Source organism: Leptodactylus fuscus, chromosome 3 (assembly GCF_031893055.1).
Source record: "Leptodactylus fuscus isolate aLepFus1 chromosome 3, aLepFus1.hap2, whole genome shotgun sequence".
In the NCBI taxonomy this organism is placed as follows: domain Eukaryota; kingdom Metazoa; phylum Chordata; class Amphibia; order Anura; family Leptodactylidae; genus Leptodactylus; species Leptodactylus fuscus.
In genome coordinates this window covers 147,253,843-147,272,322 of record NC_134267.1, presented here as the reverse complement: position 1 = coordinate 147,272,322, position 18,480 = coordinate 147,253,843, and the positions used below count along the sequence as shown (strand labels likewise).

The window sequence follows — 18,480 nt, the reverse complement described above, 5'->3', positions numbered from 1 at the left end:
GAGTTATTCAGAAACCACTGAGGCAATTTACATTGTGGAATAGACTTTCTAAAGGCTATGCAAGGATGTGATTAGTTAAAAATGACTTTTCCTAGTGATAGAGCCCCTTTAAAAGCATTGTTTGGTCTTGCAAAATTAGATTTACTATGATACAATTTGCCTACTGTAATTGTGTATAGTTCCATATTCATAATCTGCTGCACACAAACTATTGTTCTAACTTTTACATTTTTATTACAGGCAAGCACCTACCAAGCTGTGTTAGTTACAGATGGCATCTTCTCTTTTTGCCTGATGCAGTATCAAGATGGAGGAATGAGCTGGAGATATTACTCACTCCCTAATAACTACCTACCAAAAATGGGCTATTTTAGGTATTTTGATTTTATATTCATAGTATAGTATAGTGTATAGTATAGTATAGTATAGTATAGTATAGTATAGTATAGTATAGTATACACTCACCGGCCACTTTATTAGGTACACCATGCTAGTAACGGGTTGGACCCCCTTTTGCCTTCAGAACTGCCTCAATTCTTCGTGGCATAGATTCAACAAGGTGCTGGAAGCATTCCTCAGAGATTTTGGTCCATATTGACATGATGGCATCACACAGTTGCCGCAGATTTGTCGGCTGCACATCCATGATGCGAATCTCCCGTTCCACCACATCCCAAAGATGCTCTATTGGATTGAGATCTGGTGACTGTGGAGGCCATTGGAGTACAGTGAACTCATTGTCATGTTCAAGAAAACAGTCTGAGATGATTCCAGCTTTATGACATGGCGCATTATCCTGCTGAAAGTAGCCATCAGATGTTGGGTACATTGTGGTCATAAAGGGATGGACATGGTCAGCAACAATACTCAGGTAGGCTTTGGCGTTGCAACGATGCTCAATTGGTACCAAGGGGCCCAAAGAGTGCCAAGAAAATATTCCCCACACCATGACACCACCAGCCTGAACCGTTGATACAAGGCAGGATGGATCCATGCTTTCATGTTGTTGATGCCAAATTCTGACCCTACCATCCGAATGTCGCAGCAGAAATCGAGACTCATCAGACCAGGCAACGTTTTTCCAATCTTCAATTGTCCAATTTCGATGAGCTTGTGCAAATTGTAGCCTCAGTTTCCTGTTCTTAGCTGAAAGGAGTGGCACCCGGTGTGGTCTTCTGCTGCTGTAGCCCATCTGCCTCAAAGTTCGACGTACTGTGCGTTCAGAGATGCTCTTCTGGCTACCTTGGTTGTAACGGGTGGCTATTTGAGTCGCTGTTGCCTTTCTATCAGCTCGAACCAGTCTGGCCATTCTCCTCTGACCTCTGGCATCAACAACGCATTTCCGCCCACAGAACTGCCGCTCACTGGATGTTTTTTCTTTTTCGGACCATTCTCTGTAAACCGTAGAGATGGTTGTGCATGAAAATCCCAGTAGATCAGCAGTTTCTGAAATACTCAGACCAGCCCTTCTGGCACCAACAACCATGCCACGTTCAAAGGCACTCAAATCACCTTTCTTCCCCATACTGATGCTCGGTTTGAACTGCAGGAGATTGTCTTGACCATGTCTACATGCCTAAATGCACTGAGTTGCCGCCATGTGATTGGCTGATTAGAAATTAAGTGTTAACGAGCAGTTGGACAGGTGTACCTAATAAAGTGGCCAGTGAGTGTAGTTTTGCTTCAAAAGCACAAGGGCATATTATTAAATGCATGTCTGATCTGAATTCATTTTTCAATTCATCCAAGGTTAGAAAGTTATAGAAAAAAAAATCATAGTACAATTTCTGACAATGTTTAATGTTTAAATAAGATAGTAGATAATAGAAAAAGGGCATTAAACTCTGGTTGGAGCCTGCCACTACCAAAATCACTTTAGAACAATTATATTCTGTTGTAAGGGCAGCACAGTGAACAAAGTTATTTTTATCAATGTACAATGTTGCTGTCACAAAGATAATTTTTTTATCTGCATGTAAGAGCCTTTGGAGTGTCTTTGAGTCTGTAATAGCATTTTTTTCCATCTGTGGTTGTTACACGTTAGTCTTTATGTCAGGTTAGTTATATACAGTGACTAATAGAGATGAGCGAGTAGTATTCGATCGAGTAGGTATTTGATCGAATACTACGGTATTCGAAATATTCGTACTCGATCGAATACTACTAGCTGTTCGCAGTAAAGATTCGATTCAGAGCCAGTGTTGATTGGCCAAATGCTATACAGTGTATAGCATTCTGCAAATAAACGCTGGTTCTGCAGCAGTCTCTATTGTGGTCCAATATTAGACTCCGCCTCCTCACAGACGAGCCTCCGGAAGAACCAGCGTTGATTGGCCGAATGCTGTACACTGGCCAATCAACGCTGGTCAATTAATTCCTATGAGAAAAAATAAGCTTGCTCGTAACAGCAAGCTGCCAGCTCTCCTGACTAGCAAGGACGAGCCTGCTGCAGAACCAGCGTTGATTTACCGCACGCTCGTCCTTGCTAGTCAGGAGAACTGGTAGCTTGCGGTTACGAAGGAGCTTACTTTTTATCAGCGCAACTGCAAGCGCTGTGCAGTTAAAGCGCACGGTCCCCATAGACTATAATGGGGTCCGTGCGCTTTAACTGCACAGCGCTCCTCCTAAACACTCTATTCCTGCTATTCGTGGACTTGGTGACTCTCCTTTTGTCGAATAGTGGTTTCCCCTGAAACGAGCATTTTTCCCATAGACTATAATGGGATTCAATATTCGATCGAGTAGTCGAATATTGAGGCTCTACTCGAAACGAATATCGAATCTCGAATATTTCACTGTTCGCTCGTGACTAACAATCTTCCATAATGCAGTTGCTCATTCAATGGCGGCTTTATTTGCAAGACAATTTCAAGCAAATTTTAGCACTCAATCATGTTGAATACTTTTATTTTCGACTGACTGATGGCTGAAAATTTTAGACACATTGCATTTTTTTTTTTGGGTGGACTATTGTTATTTGCGGTATTTTCTAAACTTCAGTTAGCTTATTTCTGTCACTCTAAGTAGCCTGTCTACCTTCAGTTGTTGTTCACACGAAAGAAAATGGAAAGAAATTCCTCTTAATTTTTAGCTGCTGATTAGGCCCAGATGAATGGAGAGTCCTGAAATCCGTATCAAGATCTAGCAGAATACTGATTTTTTTCATCATCCTGTTGCAATGTCTGCCTCCCATTGAAATAGTGGGAGGCATATGGGGGGGGGGGGGGGATCTGCCACAGATTTCTACATGTGAACATACCCTCAGAGGGCAATACTGAGAACACAAACAATCAATTTGCATTTGGATTAAAGTAAATTTTTCTCAACAGCAAGATTATACTTTGACAAAAAAGGTATGTTCACTATGCCACTAACTGCTCCTTCAACAATATATAAGTGGTTTAGAATTAGTGGTTTACAGATTTTTCTGGCAGGGACTCCCTTTAATGTCATTAACATGACAACAAAGAAATAAAAAAAAAAAATTAAACAATTTGTACTACAACTTCTACTCAATTTCAGGGGATCGACTGCTTGTACCTCCAGCAATCATGACTATGAGGATCCATTTACACATGGGATCAGTGATATTAGTTGATCAATGATTTTCAATGATTAAGTCCCTTAAGGGAGCCTTCACAGAGTTTACGCTCCGCTCATTCTGAATGTAAACTCGTTCAGAGTGAGCGGCGTAAAAACTAGATCCCATTGACTTCAATGGGTGCCGGCATTCGCGCGTATCACATTGAAAGCAATAGGTAAAAAAGCCTCCCATTGATTTCAATTGGTAGCACACATATGACGGCACCCACTGAAGTCAATGGGATCTGTTTTTTACGCTGCTCACTCTGAACGAGTTTACGTTCAGAATGAGCGGAGCGTAAATGTCGTGTGAAGGCTCCCTAAGGGTGTGTTCACACGGAGAAAAATGGCGCTTAAAAAAAGCCTCCTATTGACTTCAATAGGTTCCTAGCAGAAAAAGAGACCCATTGAAGTCAATGGGAGGCTTTTTTTCAGCGCTGAATATGACGCAGATTCCACACAAAATTCAGCGCCATTTTCTTCCATGTGAATGCACCCTAATAGTATTAAATATTTTAGCTTATAATACTATATTGTATCCAGGCACCTATAAAAGTGTATTGCCACTATGTTTAAGTGACTCAAATGTCACTATATGTTTGCAGTCACAGAATCCTAACTGCCCCCCCTCCCAAAACAAAACAAAAAAAACATGCATTAGGACAGTTTTTATATATATCAGAAAAACAGACTATGCAGTTATAATTCATTGTTATAGTACTGGATACATCTTCATGTCTATAATTGTTGTGTCTTATATTTTCGGCCTTAGTGGAGAACCTACGAGCTATCGTGTTGGTAATTTTCCGTCATACAATGACCCACAATCTAGTTTGAATTTTCAGCAAAGATATACTCCAGATCAATCCATAGGACAAAATACAAGTAAGTGCTGTCCATTGGTTTAACTACAAAAAAACAAAACAAAAATAAATACACTATCTATCTCCTGTAAAGTTACGTATGCAGGATTTTTAAAATCCAGATGGATTTTTTTTAGAGGTACTGCAATTTTATGAGCCCATATTCTACCACTAAGTCTTCTGTGGATGTGCAGAAGTTATAAATGAGAAAACAAATCTTGTCATGGTCCATCACATGTCATATAATGGAGGTATATTTATTTGGAAATATTATTTCTATGATAGAGTATGGAGCCTAACAGAGGGGCCATATAGTATAATACAGTATACATGCTGGATCCAAAGAGTGGACCAGAGTGCACTTCATGTATATATATATATATATATATATATATATATATATATATATATATATTGTCATATCAACGAGGCCTTAGAAGATATATTTTCCTGTATATTGCTTTACAGTAATAATTCACAAAATATCTTGCTTCAAAGCTGTATTTATGAATAGTTTTATACAAAAATAGATTTTGATATTTTTGCCTTTTTATTGCAGACAAAAAAGGGTATTGGGCTTATCGCCTGGAATATAACACAGCATCTACAACAACGTACAGGCAGAAGTGTATGAACTGGTATTATAAGGACATTGCCTCATATCCCTACTGGATGTATTACTCACGTCCATGCCCTTGCTCATATTGGCAGGCTGTATTTGATTCTTCTTATACAATGGCATCTTCTCTACAGTTTTATGGCTTTCAAGAGAAAAACCCAGGTTAGTCCTGAGATCACAAAGTGCATTCTTATCATGTGTGAATGTATTGTAATAATCTTATTGAAACTATGAACTGAGCAAGTGTTTGAAACCTTGCGTTTTTGTCTTTTTCTGTAGTATTAAGTCCTTCACATTAGGAAAATATAAAATATCTCAATAAAATTTTACAGCCTTCATAACTATTTTGTGCCTCTATACAGTAGTTGAAACACTTGGTGGCCTCTTTTTAGGTCCTTCTGCAACGTATTCTGCAGTTCCTTTTCTATTCAACTTCATTGGCCATTAGCTTTTCAACTATGCAAATTGTACTTTTCTTAGTTTGAGATGCTTCCCTTCACCTTTCAGTCACCTACACTGCTGACATTTGCACCAGGACAACTCTAGTTGTCAATTTATTTATGTGTTTCCAAGAGGAATAGCATTGGAATGAAACAATGCCATATTATATGAAAACATGCTACAACATTGTTGCTTTCTGAAGAATAAAAATATTTTTATTTTATATTTTTATTTTATATTTTTTATTTTATTTTTTAAACAGATATTTGAAGAGTTGAAATCTCCTTTTAAAGTTTTAGTGATTATAACAAATATAGTTGACAAGCAAGTAATGCGATATGTATCACTAAACTGAATGCTTCGTTTTGCTCTCTCAGATTTGTATAGTTCCTACCTCACTTTCCAGACCTCTTTTTCGTCATGGTATGGTGGAGGCACAAGATGTTACTACAATTATTGGGGCAGTTTGTCCTATGGAGAGAATGAAAGATACTTGCCAACACCTTGGGAGTATGAAAACAACTGGTTGAAATGGTTGAACCCTTATTTCTACTATTCCAATTATTACAACTATTTTCTATCACAGTTACAGATACAAAGAGCCCAATACAAAGGTAATAATATTCTTCTAGTCATTCATGGGAATTAATAAGATCTTTGACTCTAGAGATTTTAGGCTATATTCACATCTGCACAGAGGCATAGCAAAAGGTTCAGCACAGGGGGACAAATATGTCCAAGTGGGCCGCCAGGTCATGTATATTTTCATTATACGGTGACAGTATAGACGTAGATACTGGCTCAATACAGAGATCTGCAGATAATTTAGGTGAATACAGCACTGGAAACATTTCATGACTTACAGTGACATCTATGACTATAAACATTCACATTTTGTCTCTATATGGACTGGACCGCCATGACAACAGAGGAATGTGACTTGTCAGCTGCGACTTGTGTCTGTAAACTTTCCAACACAAACATCTTTGGCTCCTTTTCCAATAAAAAAAAAATATAGAAAATCACTGGAGTTTTGACACCTTGGGCCCCCGCTAACAAGTTGTTTGAAGGAGATCACAGCATTTGTGCAAGCACTGTGCCCTTGTACATTGTATTGTTCATATCATAGTGGCCATGCAATGTAACTCTAGCCTTGTCCTATACATTTCTATACAACGAAGCTGAAATTATATCACCGAGTCACTATGAAACAGAACAGTGTGAAATGTAAACAGTGAAGAGGTCAATGTGCCTGCAAATGTGCAATGGTTCCTTTAAACATCAGTGGAGGTCCTAAGTGTAATAACCCCACTGATCTCTTATTAATTAACTATACTGAGGACTAATCATCAATAAAAGACATGAAAAACCCCTGTAATAAAGCCCAAGTGCTCCTTAATTTAATAATGACCAATTGCCTCCTTATATTTTGTCCCCTGATATAAATACTGACCCCCAGTGCCTCCTGTTATACTCATAAAAACCTTTAATGATTCTTTATATTTATAATGTCCCTAACAACCCCTTTTATAAATAATGCTCTCTTATATACATTATCTCCTCATAGTAATAATGTCCACTGATGACCATTTATATGCTCTATGCTCTCTTATATAAATGATCTCACTCCTAGTAAAAATGCCCCAACGACCCTTATTTTTTCTATGCCCCCTTATCTATCTTTCCCTATAGTCAGAATACCCCCAATGACCCCTTATATTCTCTATGCCCCATTTATAAATGATCTCACCCATAGTAATAATGCCCAATTGACCCCTTTTACTTTTTATACCCACTTATAAACGTTTTTCCTCAATAGGTATGATGCTTTGCCACATAGTGACAAACTAGTCAATGAGGTTACATAAGAAATTAATGTTACATACAGTAGGATACAGAATTATATTTTTAGCAGATTATTGAAATATAATGACATTAGATTTATTTCTTTGAAATGTATATTAAATTGTCAAACAAGAAATTTCTAGCGTAATATTTCATTCATCTTGTCCATATAGAAAATGAAGTTGATCCCTACAATAACTGCTGCAAGTACTCTGGCTCTTCTTCTCTATGTTCTTTGTACCGACAGAGAAGGCCTTATGATGTTTGCATTGGATATGTTCCACCACGTTTTGGTAAGCATCGGTACAAAGACGCTGTCAATCTGTTATTACTTAATCTTTGTTTTAATAAATGGAATACGTAATGTTCGTTTTAGGCTTCCTGTTTGGTGATCCCCACATAAACACCCTTGATGGAGTAAAATATACTTTCAATGGTTTGGGAGAGTTCATTTTGGTCAATGTCAGAAACGAAAATGACACAGTTATCTTCAGACTTCAGGGTCGTACGGCTAGGGCTGGTAATGGCACACAGGCAACCAACTTTGTGGGACTGGCTGCGATAATTCAAAATGAGACAACGGTAAATTTGTTGTTTACATATATATTCACATGTACAATGTTTGCAAACTAAATATCGCTTAACATATCACAATGACTGTATCACCAGACAACATTTTGATCATTGGTATTTTTGTATAGGTTGAGTGGATACTTCAGGGAAGCAATTCAACTATTGTAAAGCTCAATGGCAAGGAATATGTTTTACCAGGTAAGATAACATTTCACTTACATTTTATTTAACTTAAGTGCATATTAATTTTCTTTTTAAATAATGCAAAATAATTTTGTTCAATAAAAAAAGTATAAAATGTCATAATCTTTTCTTGAGTTAAACACATCAAGAATATCTTTAGACTTGAGTAAGGCTAGGTTCACACCTGCGCCTGATCTCCGCTTGGGGATTCTGTTCCCCATTCTGCTTTAAAAATGCAGAGAGAGAAGTCCTGCAAGCAGAACTGTTCTCGATGCATTTTTAAACCGGACCCACCTTATTATAGTCCAAAGGGTCTGCGGGTAACCACTTTTTAAAAGGGATCCTATCATTTAGAAGGTATTTTTTCTCCCTAACACATCGGAATAGTCTTAAGAAAGACTATTTGTCTCCTATCTTTAGATGTCTTCTCTGGGACGCCATTCAGTAGACATACCGTTTTTTACCAGTATGCAAATTAGTTCTCTCGCAGCACTGGGGGCGTTCCCAATGCTGCCAGAGAACTCTCTTCAGTGCCACCTCCTTCTTCATCAGGATCATCCTTTTCTTGTCTCTTCTTCCGGCGTAGGCAGTGAAACTTGTAGGCCTTTAAGTGGATTAGATTTCCCAAATGCAGGTGTGAACTTAAGCATAAAACAAAACTCAAGAACTTGTTTTGCAGGAATCAAACTACAATATATCGTTATAAGCAAGATTTAGATATACTGTAGATTGCATGATTTATGTTACATTTGGTATATGATTCTTGTATTGTGAATACACGTGGTTAATATAGTCTACTTTAATTATTTCAAGACAACTCAACTTACGTAAGCAAAGTCACACTGGAGAAAACAAGCAAAAATGAAATACAAGCCTCGTTCGACGGTGGGATCTCAATAACTGTTTCTGCCGCTCAGGGTGCATTGAGCTTTGTCACAATGTTAGATACTAGTTACAAGAACAGAACTGAAGGCCTCCTAGGTAAGATACAAGACTATTCTTCTATGACCTTGTACTTGGCTGTATGCCTGCTATAAATACAAGTCATAATATATACTTTATAAGAGTAACCTTAGTGTTTAAGAAACATGAAAAACTAACCACTTATTTTAAAGTTATTATTTGAGTTTGTGTAATAATTTTGATAATAATTTCACAGGAATCTTCAACGATGATAAGACAGATGATCTGATGGCATTGAATGGTACCAAACTGGAATTTGATGGTGTGAAACTTCCCAACGAGTCCCTAATATTTGATATTGGGATGACATGTAAGTGGTTTCTTGAATCTAATCTGTTGCTTTTAAATTAGGATCACTATTAGAGATGAGCGAACACTAAAATGTTCGAGGTTCGAAATTCGATTCGAACAGCCGCTCAATGTTCGTGTGTTCGAACGGGTTTCGAACCCCATTATAGTCTATGGGGAACAGATACTCGTTAAGGGGGAAACCCAAATCCGTGTCTGGAGGGTCACCAAGTCCACTATGACACCCCAGGAAATGATGCCAACACCTCTGGAATGACACTGGGACAGCAGGGGAAGCATGTCTGGGGGCATCTAACACACCAAAGACCCTCTATTACCCCAACATCACAGCCTAACAACTACACACTTTACACACTCAATACCACCTCTCTGACAGTAGGAAAACACCTTGAAACATGTGTATTTGGCACTTGCAGTGAGGAGAGCTTGTCACCAGCAGTGAATTTGGCCCTTGTAGTAAGTTGAGGTTGGCACCAACATTTGTTTTGAAAATCAGGGTGGATTGAGCCTCTAACCAGCAGAGTTTGGGCAAATTCATGGTGGAGGGAGCCTCTAAAAACCCCAGTTTGGACCAATTCATGGTGGAGGGAGACTCTAAAAACCCCAGTTTGGACCAATTCATGGTGGAGGGAGCCTCTAAAAACCCCAGTTTGGACCAATTCATGGTGGAGGGAGCCTCTAACCAGCCCAGTTTGGGCAAATTCATGGTGGAGGGAGCCTCTAAACAGCCCAGTTTGGGCAAATTCATGGTGGAGGGAGCCTCTAAAAACCCCAGTTTGGACCAATTAATGGTGGAGGGAGCCTCTAACCAGCCCAGTTTGGACCAATTAATGGTGGAGGGAGCCTCTAAACAGCCAAGTTTTGGGAAATTCATGGTGGAGGGAGCCTCTAACCAGCCCAGTTTGGACCAATTCATGGTGGAGGGAGCCTCTAAACAGCCCAGTTTGGGCAAATTCATGGTGGAGGGAGCCTCTAACCACCCCAGTTTGGACCAATTCATGGTGGAGGGAGCCTCTAAACAGCCAAGTTTGGACCAATTCATGGTGAAGGGAGCCTCTAAAAACCCGTTTGGACCAATTCATGGTGGAGGGAGCCTCTAACCAGCCCAGTTTGGGCAAATTCATGGTGGAGGGAGCCTCTAAACAGCCCAGTTTGGGCAAATTCATGGTGGAGGGAGCCTCTAACCAGCCCAGTTTGGACCAATTAATGGTGGAGGGAGCCTCTAACCACCCCAGTTTGGACCAATTCATGGTGGAGGGAGCCTCTAAACAGCCAAGTTTGGACCAATTCATGGTGGAGGGAGCCTCTAAAAACCCCAGTTTGGACCAATTCATGGTGGAGGGAGCCTCTAACCACCCCAGTTTGGACCAATTCATGGTGGAGGGAGCCTCTAAACAGCCAAGTTTGGACCAATTCATGGTGGAGGGAGCCTCTAAAAACCCCAGTTTGGACCAATTCATGGTGGAGGGAGCCTCTAACCAGCCCAGTTTGGACCAATTAATGGTGGAGGGAGCCTCTAAACAGCCAAGTTTTGGGAAATTCATGGTGGAGGGAGCCTCTAACCAGCCCAGTTTGGACCAATTCATGGTGGAGGGAGCCTCTAAACAGCCCAGTTTGGGCAAATTCATGGTGGAGGGAGCCTCTAACCACCCCAGTTTGGACCAATTCATGGTGGAGGGAGCCTCTAAACAGCCAAGTTTGGACCAATTCATGGTGAAGGGAGCCTCTAAAAACCCGTTTGGACCAATTCATGGTGGAGGGAGCCTCTAACCAGCCCAGTTTGGGCAAATTCATGGTGGAGGGAGCCTCTAAACAGCCCAGTTTGGGCAAATTCATGGTGGAGGGAGCCTCTAACCAGCCCAGTTTGGACCAATTAATGGTGGAGGGAGCCTCTAACCAGCCCAGTTTGGACCAATTAATGGTGGAGGGAGCCTCTAACCACCCCAGTTTGGACCAATTCATGGTGGAGGGAGCCTCTAAACAGCCAAGTTTGGACCAATTCATGGTGGAGGGAGCCTCTAAAAACCCCAGTTTGGACCAATTCATGGTGGAGGGAGCCTCTAACCAGCCCAGTTTGGACCAATTCATGGTGGAGGGAGCCTCTAAACAGCCCAGTTTGGGCAAATTCATGGTGGAGGGAGCCTCTAACCACCCCAGTTTGGACCAATTCATGGTGGAGGGAGCCTCTAAACAGCCAAGTTTGGACCAATTCATGGTGAAGAGAGCCTCTAAAAACCCGTTTGGACCAATTCATGGTGGAGGGAGCCTCTAACCAGCCCAGTTTGGGCAAATTCATGGTGGAGGGAGCCTCTAAACAGCCCAGTTTGGGCAAATTCATGGTGGAGGGAGCCTCTAACCAGCCCAGTTTGGACCAATTAATGGTGGAGGGAGCCTCTAACCAGCCCAGTTTGGACCAATTAATGGTGGAGGGAGCCTCTAACCACCCCAGTTTGGACCAATTCATGGTGGAGGGAGCCTCTAAACAGCCAAGTTTGGACCAATTCATGGTGGAGGGAGCCTCTAAAAACCCCAGTTTGGACCAATTCATGGTGGAGGGAGCCTCTAACCAGCCCAGTTTGGACCAATTCATGGTGGAGGGAGCCTCTAAACAGCCCAGTTTGGGCAAATTCATGGTGGAGGGAGCCTCTAACCACCCCAGTTTGGACCAATTCATGGTGGAGGGAGCCTCTAACCAGCCCAGTTTGGACCAATTAATGGTGGAGGGAGCCTCTAAACAGCCAAGTTTTGGGAAATTCATGGTGGAGGGAGCCTCTAACCAGCCCAGTTTGGACCAATTCATGGTGGAGGGAGCCTCTAAACAGCCCAGTTTGGGCAAATTCATGGTGGAGGGAGCCTCTAACCAGCCCAGTTTGGACCAATTCATGGTGGAGGGAGCCTCTAAACAGCCAAGTTTGGACCAATTCATGGTGAAGGGAGCCTCTAAAAACCCGTTTGGACCAATTCATGGTGGAGGGAGCCTCTAACCAGCCCAGTTTGGGCAAATTCATGGTGGAGGGAGCCTCTAAACAGCCCAGTTTGGGCAAATTCATGGTGGAGGGAGCCTCTAACCAGCCCAGTTTGGACCAATTAATGGTGGAGGGAGCCTCTAACCAGCCCAGTTTGGACCAATTAATGGTGGAGGGAGCCTCTAACCACCCCAGTTTGGACCAATTCATGGTGGAGGGAGCCTCTAAACAGCCAAGTTTGGACCAATTCATGGTGGAGGGAGCCTCTAAAAACCCCAGTTTGGACCAATTCATGGTGGAGGGAGCCTCTAACCAGCCCAGTTTGGACCAATTCATGGTGGAGGGAGCCTCTAAACAGCCCAGTTTGGGCAAATTCATGGTGGAGGGAGCCTCTAACCACCCCAGTTTGGACCAATTCATGGTGGAGGGAGCCTCTAAACAGCCAAGTTTGGACCAATTCATGGTGAAGGGAGCCTCTAAAAACCCGTTTGGACCAATTCATGGTGGAGGGAGCCTCTAACCAGCCCAGTTTGGGCAAATTCATGGTGGAGGGAGCCTCTAAACAGCCCAGTTTGGGCAAATTCATGGTGGAGGGAGCCTCTAACCAGCCCAGTTTGGACCAATTAATGGTGGAGGGAGCCTCTAACCAGCCCAGTTTGGACCAATTAATGGTGGAGGGAGCCTCTAAACAGCCAAGTTTTGGGAAATTCATGGTGGAGGGAGCCTCTAACCAGCCCAGTTTGGACCAATTCATGGTGGAGGGAGCCTCTAAACAGCCCAGTTTGGGCAAATTCATGGTGGAGGGAGCCTCTAACCAGCCCAGTTTGGACCAATTCATGGTGGAGGGAGCCTCTAAACAGCCCAGTTTGGGCAAATTCATGGTGGAGGGAGCCTCTAACCAGCCCAGTTTGGGCAAATTCATGGTGGAGGGAGCCTCTAAACAGCCCAGTTTGGGCAAATTCATGGTGGAGGGAGCCTCTAACCAGCCCAGTTTGGACCAATTAATGGTGGAGGGAGCCTCTAAACAGCCAAGTTTGGACCAATTCATGGTGGAGGGAGCCTCTAACCAGCCCAGTTTGGACCAATTCATGGTGGAGGGAGCCTCTAACCAGCCCAGTTTGGACCAATTCATGGTGGAGGGAGCCTCTAAAAAACCCAGTTTGGACCAATTCATGGTGGAGGGAGCCTCTAAACAGCCCAGTTTGGGCAAATTCATGGTGGAAGGAGCCTCTAACCAGCAGAGTTGTGGGAAAGCAGGGTGGAGGGAGCCTCTAACCAGCAGAGTTGGTGGAAATCAGGGTGGAGGGAGCCTCTAACCAGCAGAGTTGGGGGAAATCATGTTGGAGGGAGCCTAGTATTAGCAGAATTGTGCAACGCTTATGGTGGATGAGTATGAGGATGCGGAGGAATTGGAGAGGTTGAGTACAGACATGGAGTTTCATGTTGGGGTGCTTTACACAGGTGGGCACAAAAATGAAGGCTCTACCCAGTGGTGGTTCATTTTTATCAAAGTGAGCCGGTCGGCACTCTCAGCTGACAGACGGGTGCGCTTGTCAGTGATGATGCCACCGGCTGCACTGAACACCCTCTCAGATAGGACGCTGGCGGCAGGACAGGACAGCACCTCCAAGGCATATAGGGCAAGTTCAAGCCACAGGTCCAACTTCGACACCCAATACGTGTAGGGCGCAGAGGGGTCGGAGAGGACAGGGCTGTGGTCGGAAAGGTATTCCCGCAACATGCGCCTATACTTCTCACGCCTGGTGACACTAGGACCCTCCGTGGCGGCACTTTGGCGAGGGGGTGCCATCAAGGTGTCCCAGACCTTAGACAGTGTGCCCCTCGTTTGTGTGGACCGGTGAGAACTTGGTTGCCTACTGGAGGAACTGCCCTCCCTGCCGCCAACGTCACATGCTGGAAACATCTCCATCATATTCTGCACCAATTGCCTGTGGCAAGCATTGATGCGATTGGCCCTCCCCTCTACCGGAATAAAAGACGAGATGTTGTTTTTATACCGGGGGTCAAGGATAGCAAAGATCCAGTACTGGTTGTCCTCCATGATTTTGACAATACGCTTGTCGGTTGTAAAGCACCCCAACATGAACTCAGCCATGTCTGCCACAGTGTTAGTTGGCATGACTCCTCTGGCCCCACCGGAAAGTTCAATCTCCATTTCCTCCTCATCCTCCATGTCTACCCATCCGCACTGCAACAATGGGACGATTCGAAGTTGCCCGGAAGCCTCCTGTATCACCATCACATCATCGGACAACTCTTCTTCCTCCTCCTCCTCCTCCTCCTCCATTAAACGCGATGAAGCGGACAGATGTGTGGACCTACTCTCCAGCTGTGACGGATCGGATGCTATCCCTGACTCCTCTGTGTGATCTGAGTTATCCCTGATGTCAATCAGGGATTCTCTCAGAACACACAAGAGCGGGATTGTAAGGCTCACCATCGCATCCTCAGAGCTCACCCTCCTTGTGGACTCCTCAAACACCCGTAGGATGTCACAAAGGTCTCTCATCCATGGCCACTCATGGATGTGAAACTGAGGCAGCTGACTTTGTGGCACCCTAGGGTTTTGTAGCTGGTATTCCATCAAAGGTCTCTGCTGCTCAACCACTCTATTCAACATCTGAAACGTTGAGTTCCAGCGTGTGGGGACGTCGCACAAAAGCCAGTGTTGTGGCACATGCAGGCGTTGCTGGAGAGATTTTAAGCTAGCAGCGGCTACTGTCGACTTGCGAAAGTGGGCGCACATGCGCCGCACTTTCACCAGTAGCTCTGGAACATTGGGGTAGCTCTTTAGGAAACGTTGCACCACTAGGTTGAAGACGTGGGCCAGGCATGGAACATGTTGGAGTCCGGCAAGCTCCAGAGCTGCTACCAGGTTCCGGCCGTTATCACAAACGACCATGCCTGGGCCCAGGTGCAGCGGCTCAAACCATATTGCCGTCTCATCGAGGAGGGCATCCCTCACCTCGGAGGCAGTGTGCTGTCTGTCCCCCAAGCTGATCAGCTTCAGCACAGCCTGCTGACGTCTACCAACGCCAGTGCTGCAACGTTTCCAACTCGTAGCTGGGGTCAATCTAACAGCGGAGGAGGAGGCGGTGGCGGAGGAGGAGGCGGTGGCGGAGGAGGAGGCGGTAGAGGAGGAGGAGGAGGGGGGTGTTCTTCTCGTGTCCCTGCCAGGAATGTTAGGCGGGGAGACGAGGTACACCGGGCCAGTTTGGGAAGCAGTCCCAGCCTCAACTACATTCACCCAGTGTGCCGTCAGTGAAATGTAGCGTCCCTGTCCGCATGCACTTGTCCACGCGTCGGTGGTCAAGTGGACCTTTGTGCAAAGCGCGGAACTAAGGGCCCGCCTGATGTTGAGTGACACGTGCTGGTGCAAGGCGGGGACGGCACACCGGGAGAAGTAGTGACGGCTAGGGACGGCATAGCGAGGTGCCGCAGTTGCCATCAGGTCCAGGAAGGCGGGAGTTTCAACAAGCCGGAACGCCAACATCTCCTGGGCCAGCAGTTTAGCGATGTTGGCGTTCAAGGCTTGCGCGTGTGGGTGGTTAGCAGTGTATTTCTGCCGCCGCTCCAATGTCTGAGAGATGGTGGGTTGTTGTAAAGAAACGCCTGATGGTGCCTTTGATGGTGCAGGAGAAGGAGATAAGACAGGACCAGGGGAGGATGAGGTAGAAGTCAACAAAGTGGCGGAGGCAGATGAAGTGGTGTCCTGGCTCGTCCTCTGGAGTGCATCGCCAGCACAGTCAGCAGTGGCAGTGGCAGAGGCAGAGGCAGAGGCAGTGGCAGTGGCGTGAACGGCAGGCGGCCTTTGTCCTGCCGTTGCTGCCTGCCACTGATTCCAGTGCTTGGATTCCAAATGACGGCGCATTGAAGTGGTGGACAGGTTGCTCTTCTCAGAGCCCCTAATCAATTTCGAGAGGCAAATTGTGCAGACAACACTATATCTGTCCTCGGCGCATTCCTTGAAAAAACTCCACACCTTCGAGAAACGTGCCCTCGAGGTGGGAGTTTTTCGGGGCTGGGTACGAACTGGAACATCTTGGGAGATTCCGGGTGTGGCCTGGCTTCGCCTAAGCTGCTGACCTCTGCCTCTGCCTCTAGCTACCCTTTTTGGTGCTGCACCTGCCTCAACATCCACACTACTTTCCCCGCTTGACATCCCCCCTGTCCAGGTCGGGTCAGTGTCCTCATCATCCACCACTTCCTCTTCCAACTCCTGTCTCATCTCCTCCTCCCGCACAATGCGCCGGTCAACTGGATGCCCTGACGGCAACTGCGTCACATCATCGTCGATGAGGGTGGGTTGCTGGTCATCCACCACCAAATCGAACGGAGATGGAGGAGACTCTAGTGTTTGAGCATCTGGACACAGATGCTCCTCTGTTAGGTTCGTGGAATCGTGACGTGGAGAGGCAGGTTGAGGGACAATGAAAGGAGCGGAGAACAGCTCTGGGGAGCAGGGACAGTTTGGGTTATTGTTCTGTAAAGCTTCGGAATTTTGGGAGGAAGGAAGACAAGACTGTTGGGTAATAGGAGGAGAGGAGGCAGAGTCTGACTGGCTGCTGGACAATGTGCTGTAAGCGTTCTCTGACAGCCATTGCAAGACCTGTTCCTGGTTCTCGGGCCTACTAAGGTTTGTACCCTGCAGTTTAGTTAATGTGGCAAGCAACCCTGGCACTGTGGAGTGGCGCAATGCTTGCTGCCCCACAGGAGTAGGCACGGGACGCCCTGTGGCTTCACTGCTACCTTGCTCCCCAGAACCATTCCCCCGACCTCGCCCACGGCCTCGTCCACGTCCCTTTCCGGGAGCCTTGCGCATTTTGAATTCCTAGTTAGAAATTGGCACTGTATACCAGTAGTAAAAATTGTGGGTGCACGTAACCCCAATATATTCTTTGAATTCCCAGTCAGAAACTGGCACTATATGGCAGTAGCAAGAAATGAGGGTATTTGTATTCCCAATATACTCTTTGAATTCCCAGTCAGACAATGGCACTGTATACCAGTAGTAAAAATTGTGGGTGCACGTAACCCCAATATATTCTTTGAATTCCCAGTCAGAAACTGGCACTATATGGCAGTAGCAAGAAATGAGGGTATTTGTATTCCCAATATACTCTTTGAATTCCCAGTCAGACAATGGCACTGTATACCAGTAGTAAAAATTGTGGGTGCACGTAACCCCAATATATTCTTTGAATTACCAGTCAGAAACTGGCACTATATGGCAGTAGCAAGAAATGAGGGTATTTATAACCCCAATATATTCTTTGAATTCCCAGTCAGACAATGGCACTGTATACCAGTAGTAAAAATTGTGGGTGCACGTAACCCCAATATATTCTTTGAATTCCCAGTCAGAAACTGGCACTATATGGCAGTAGCAAGAAATGAGGGTATTTGTATTCCCAATATACTCTTTGAATTCCCAGTCAGACAATGGCACTGTATACCAGTAGTAAAAATTGTGGGTGCACGTAACCCCAATATATTCTTTGAATTCCCAGTCAGAAACTGGCACTATATGGCAGTAGCAAGAAATGAGGGTATTTGTATTCCCAATATACTCTTTGAATTCCCAGTCAGACAATGGCACTGTATACCAGTAGTAAAAATTGTGGGTGCACGTAACCCCAATATATTCTTTGAATTACCAGTCAGAAACTGGCACTATATGGCAGTAGCAAGAAATGAGGGTATTTGTATTCCCAATATACTCTTTGAATTCCCAGTCAGACAATGGCACTGTATACCAGTAGTAAAAATTGTGGGTGCACGTAACCCCAATATATTCTTTGAATTACCAGTCAGAAACTGGCACTATATGGCAGTAGCAAGAAATGAGGGTATTTATAACCCCAATATATTCTTTGAATTCCCAGTCAGACAATGGCACTGTATACCAGTAGTAAAAATTGTGGGTGCACGTAACCCCAATATATTCTTTGAATTCCCAGTCAGAAACTGGCACTATATGGCAGTAGCAAGAAATGAGGGTATTTGTATTCCCAATATACTCTTTGAATTCCCAGTCAGACAATGGCACTGTATACCAGTAGTAAAAATTGTGGGTGCACGTAACCCCAATATATTCTTTGAATTCCCAGTCAGA

The 18,480-nt window shown here is 44.3% G+C and overlaps 1 protein-coding gene across 1 annotated transcript in view; it reads left to right on the top strand.

The window, feature by feature from the left end:
• The window catches only part of LOC142196904 (uncharacterized), a 143,891-nt gene that overhangs the window by 18,218 nt on the left and 107,193 nt on the right, over positions 1–18,480 (top strand). Inside the window, 9 exon segments of the mRNA XM_075266885.1 lie at positions 241–374; positions 4,355–4,467; positions 5,005–5,226; positions 5,883–6,119; positions 7,524–7,643; positions 7,727–7,932; positions 8,052–8,121; positions 8,920–9,087; positions 9,266–9,379. Of these exon segments, the coding sequence (XP_075122986.1) occupies positions 241–374; positions 4,355–4,467; positions 5,005–5,226; positions 5,883–6,119; positions 7,524–7,643; positions 7,727–7,932; positions 8,052–8,121; positions 8,920–9,087; positions 9,266–9,379 (1,384 nt within the window).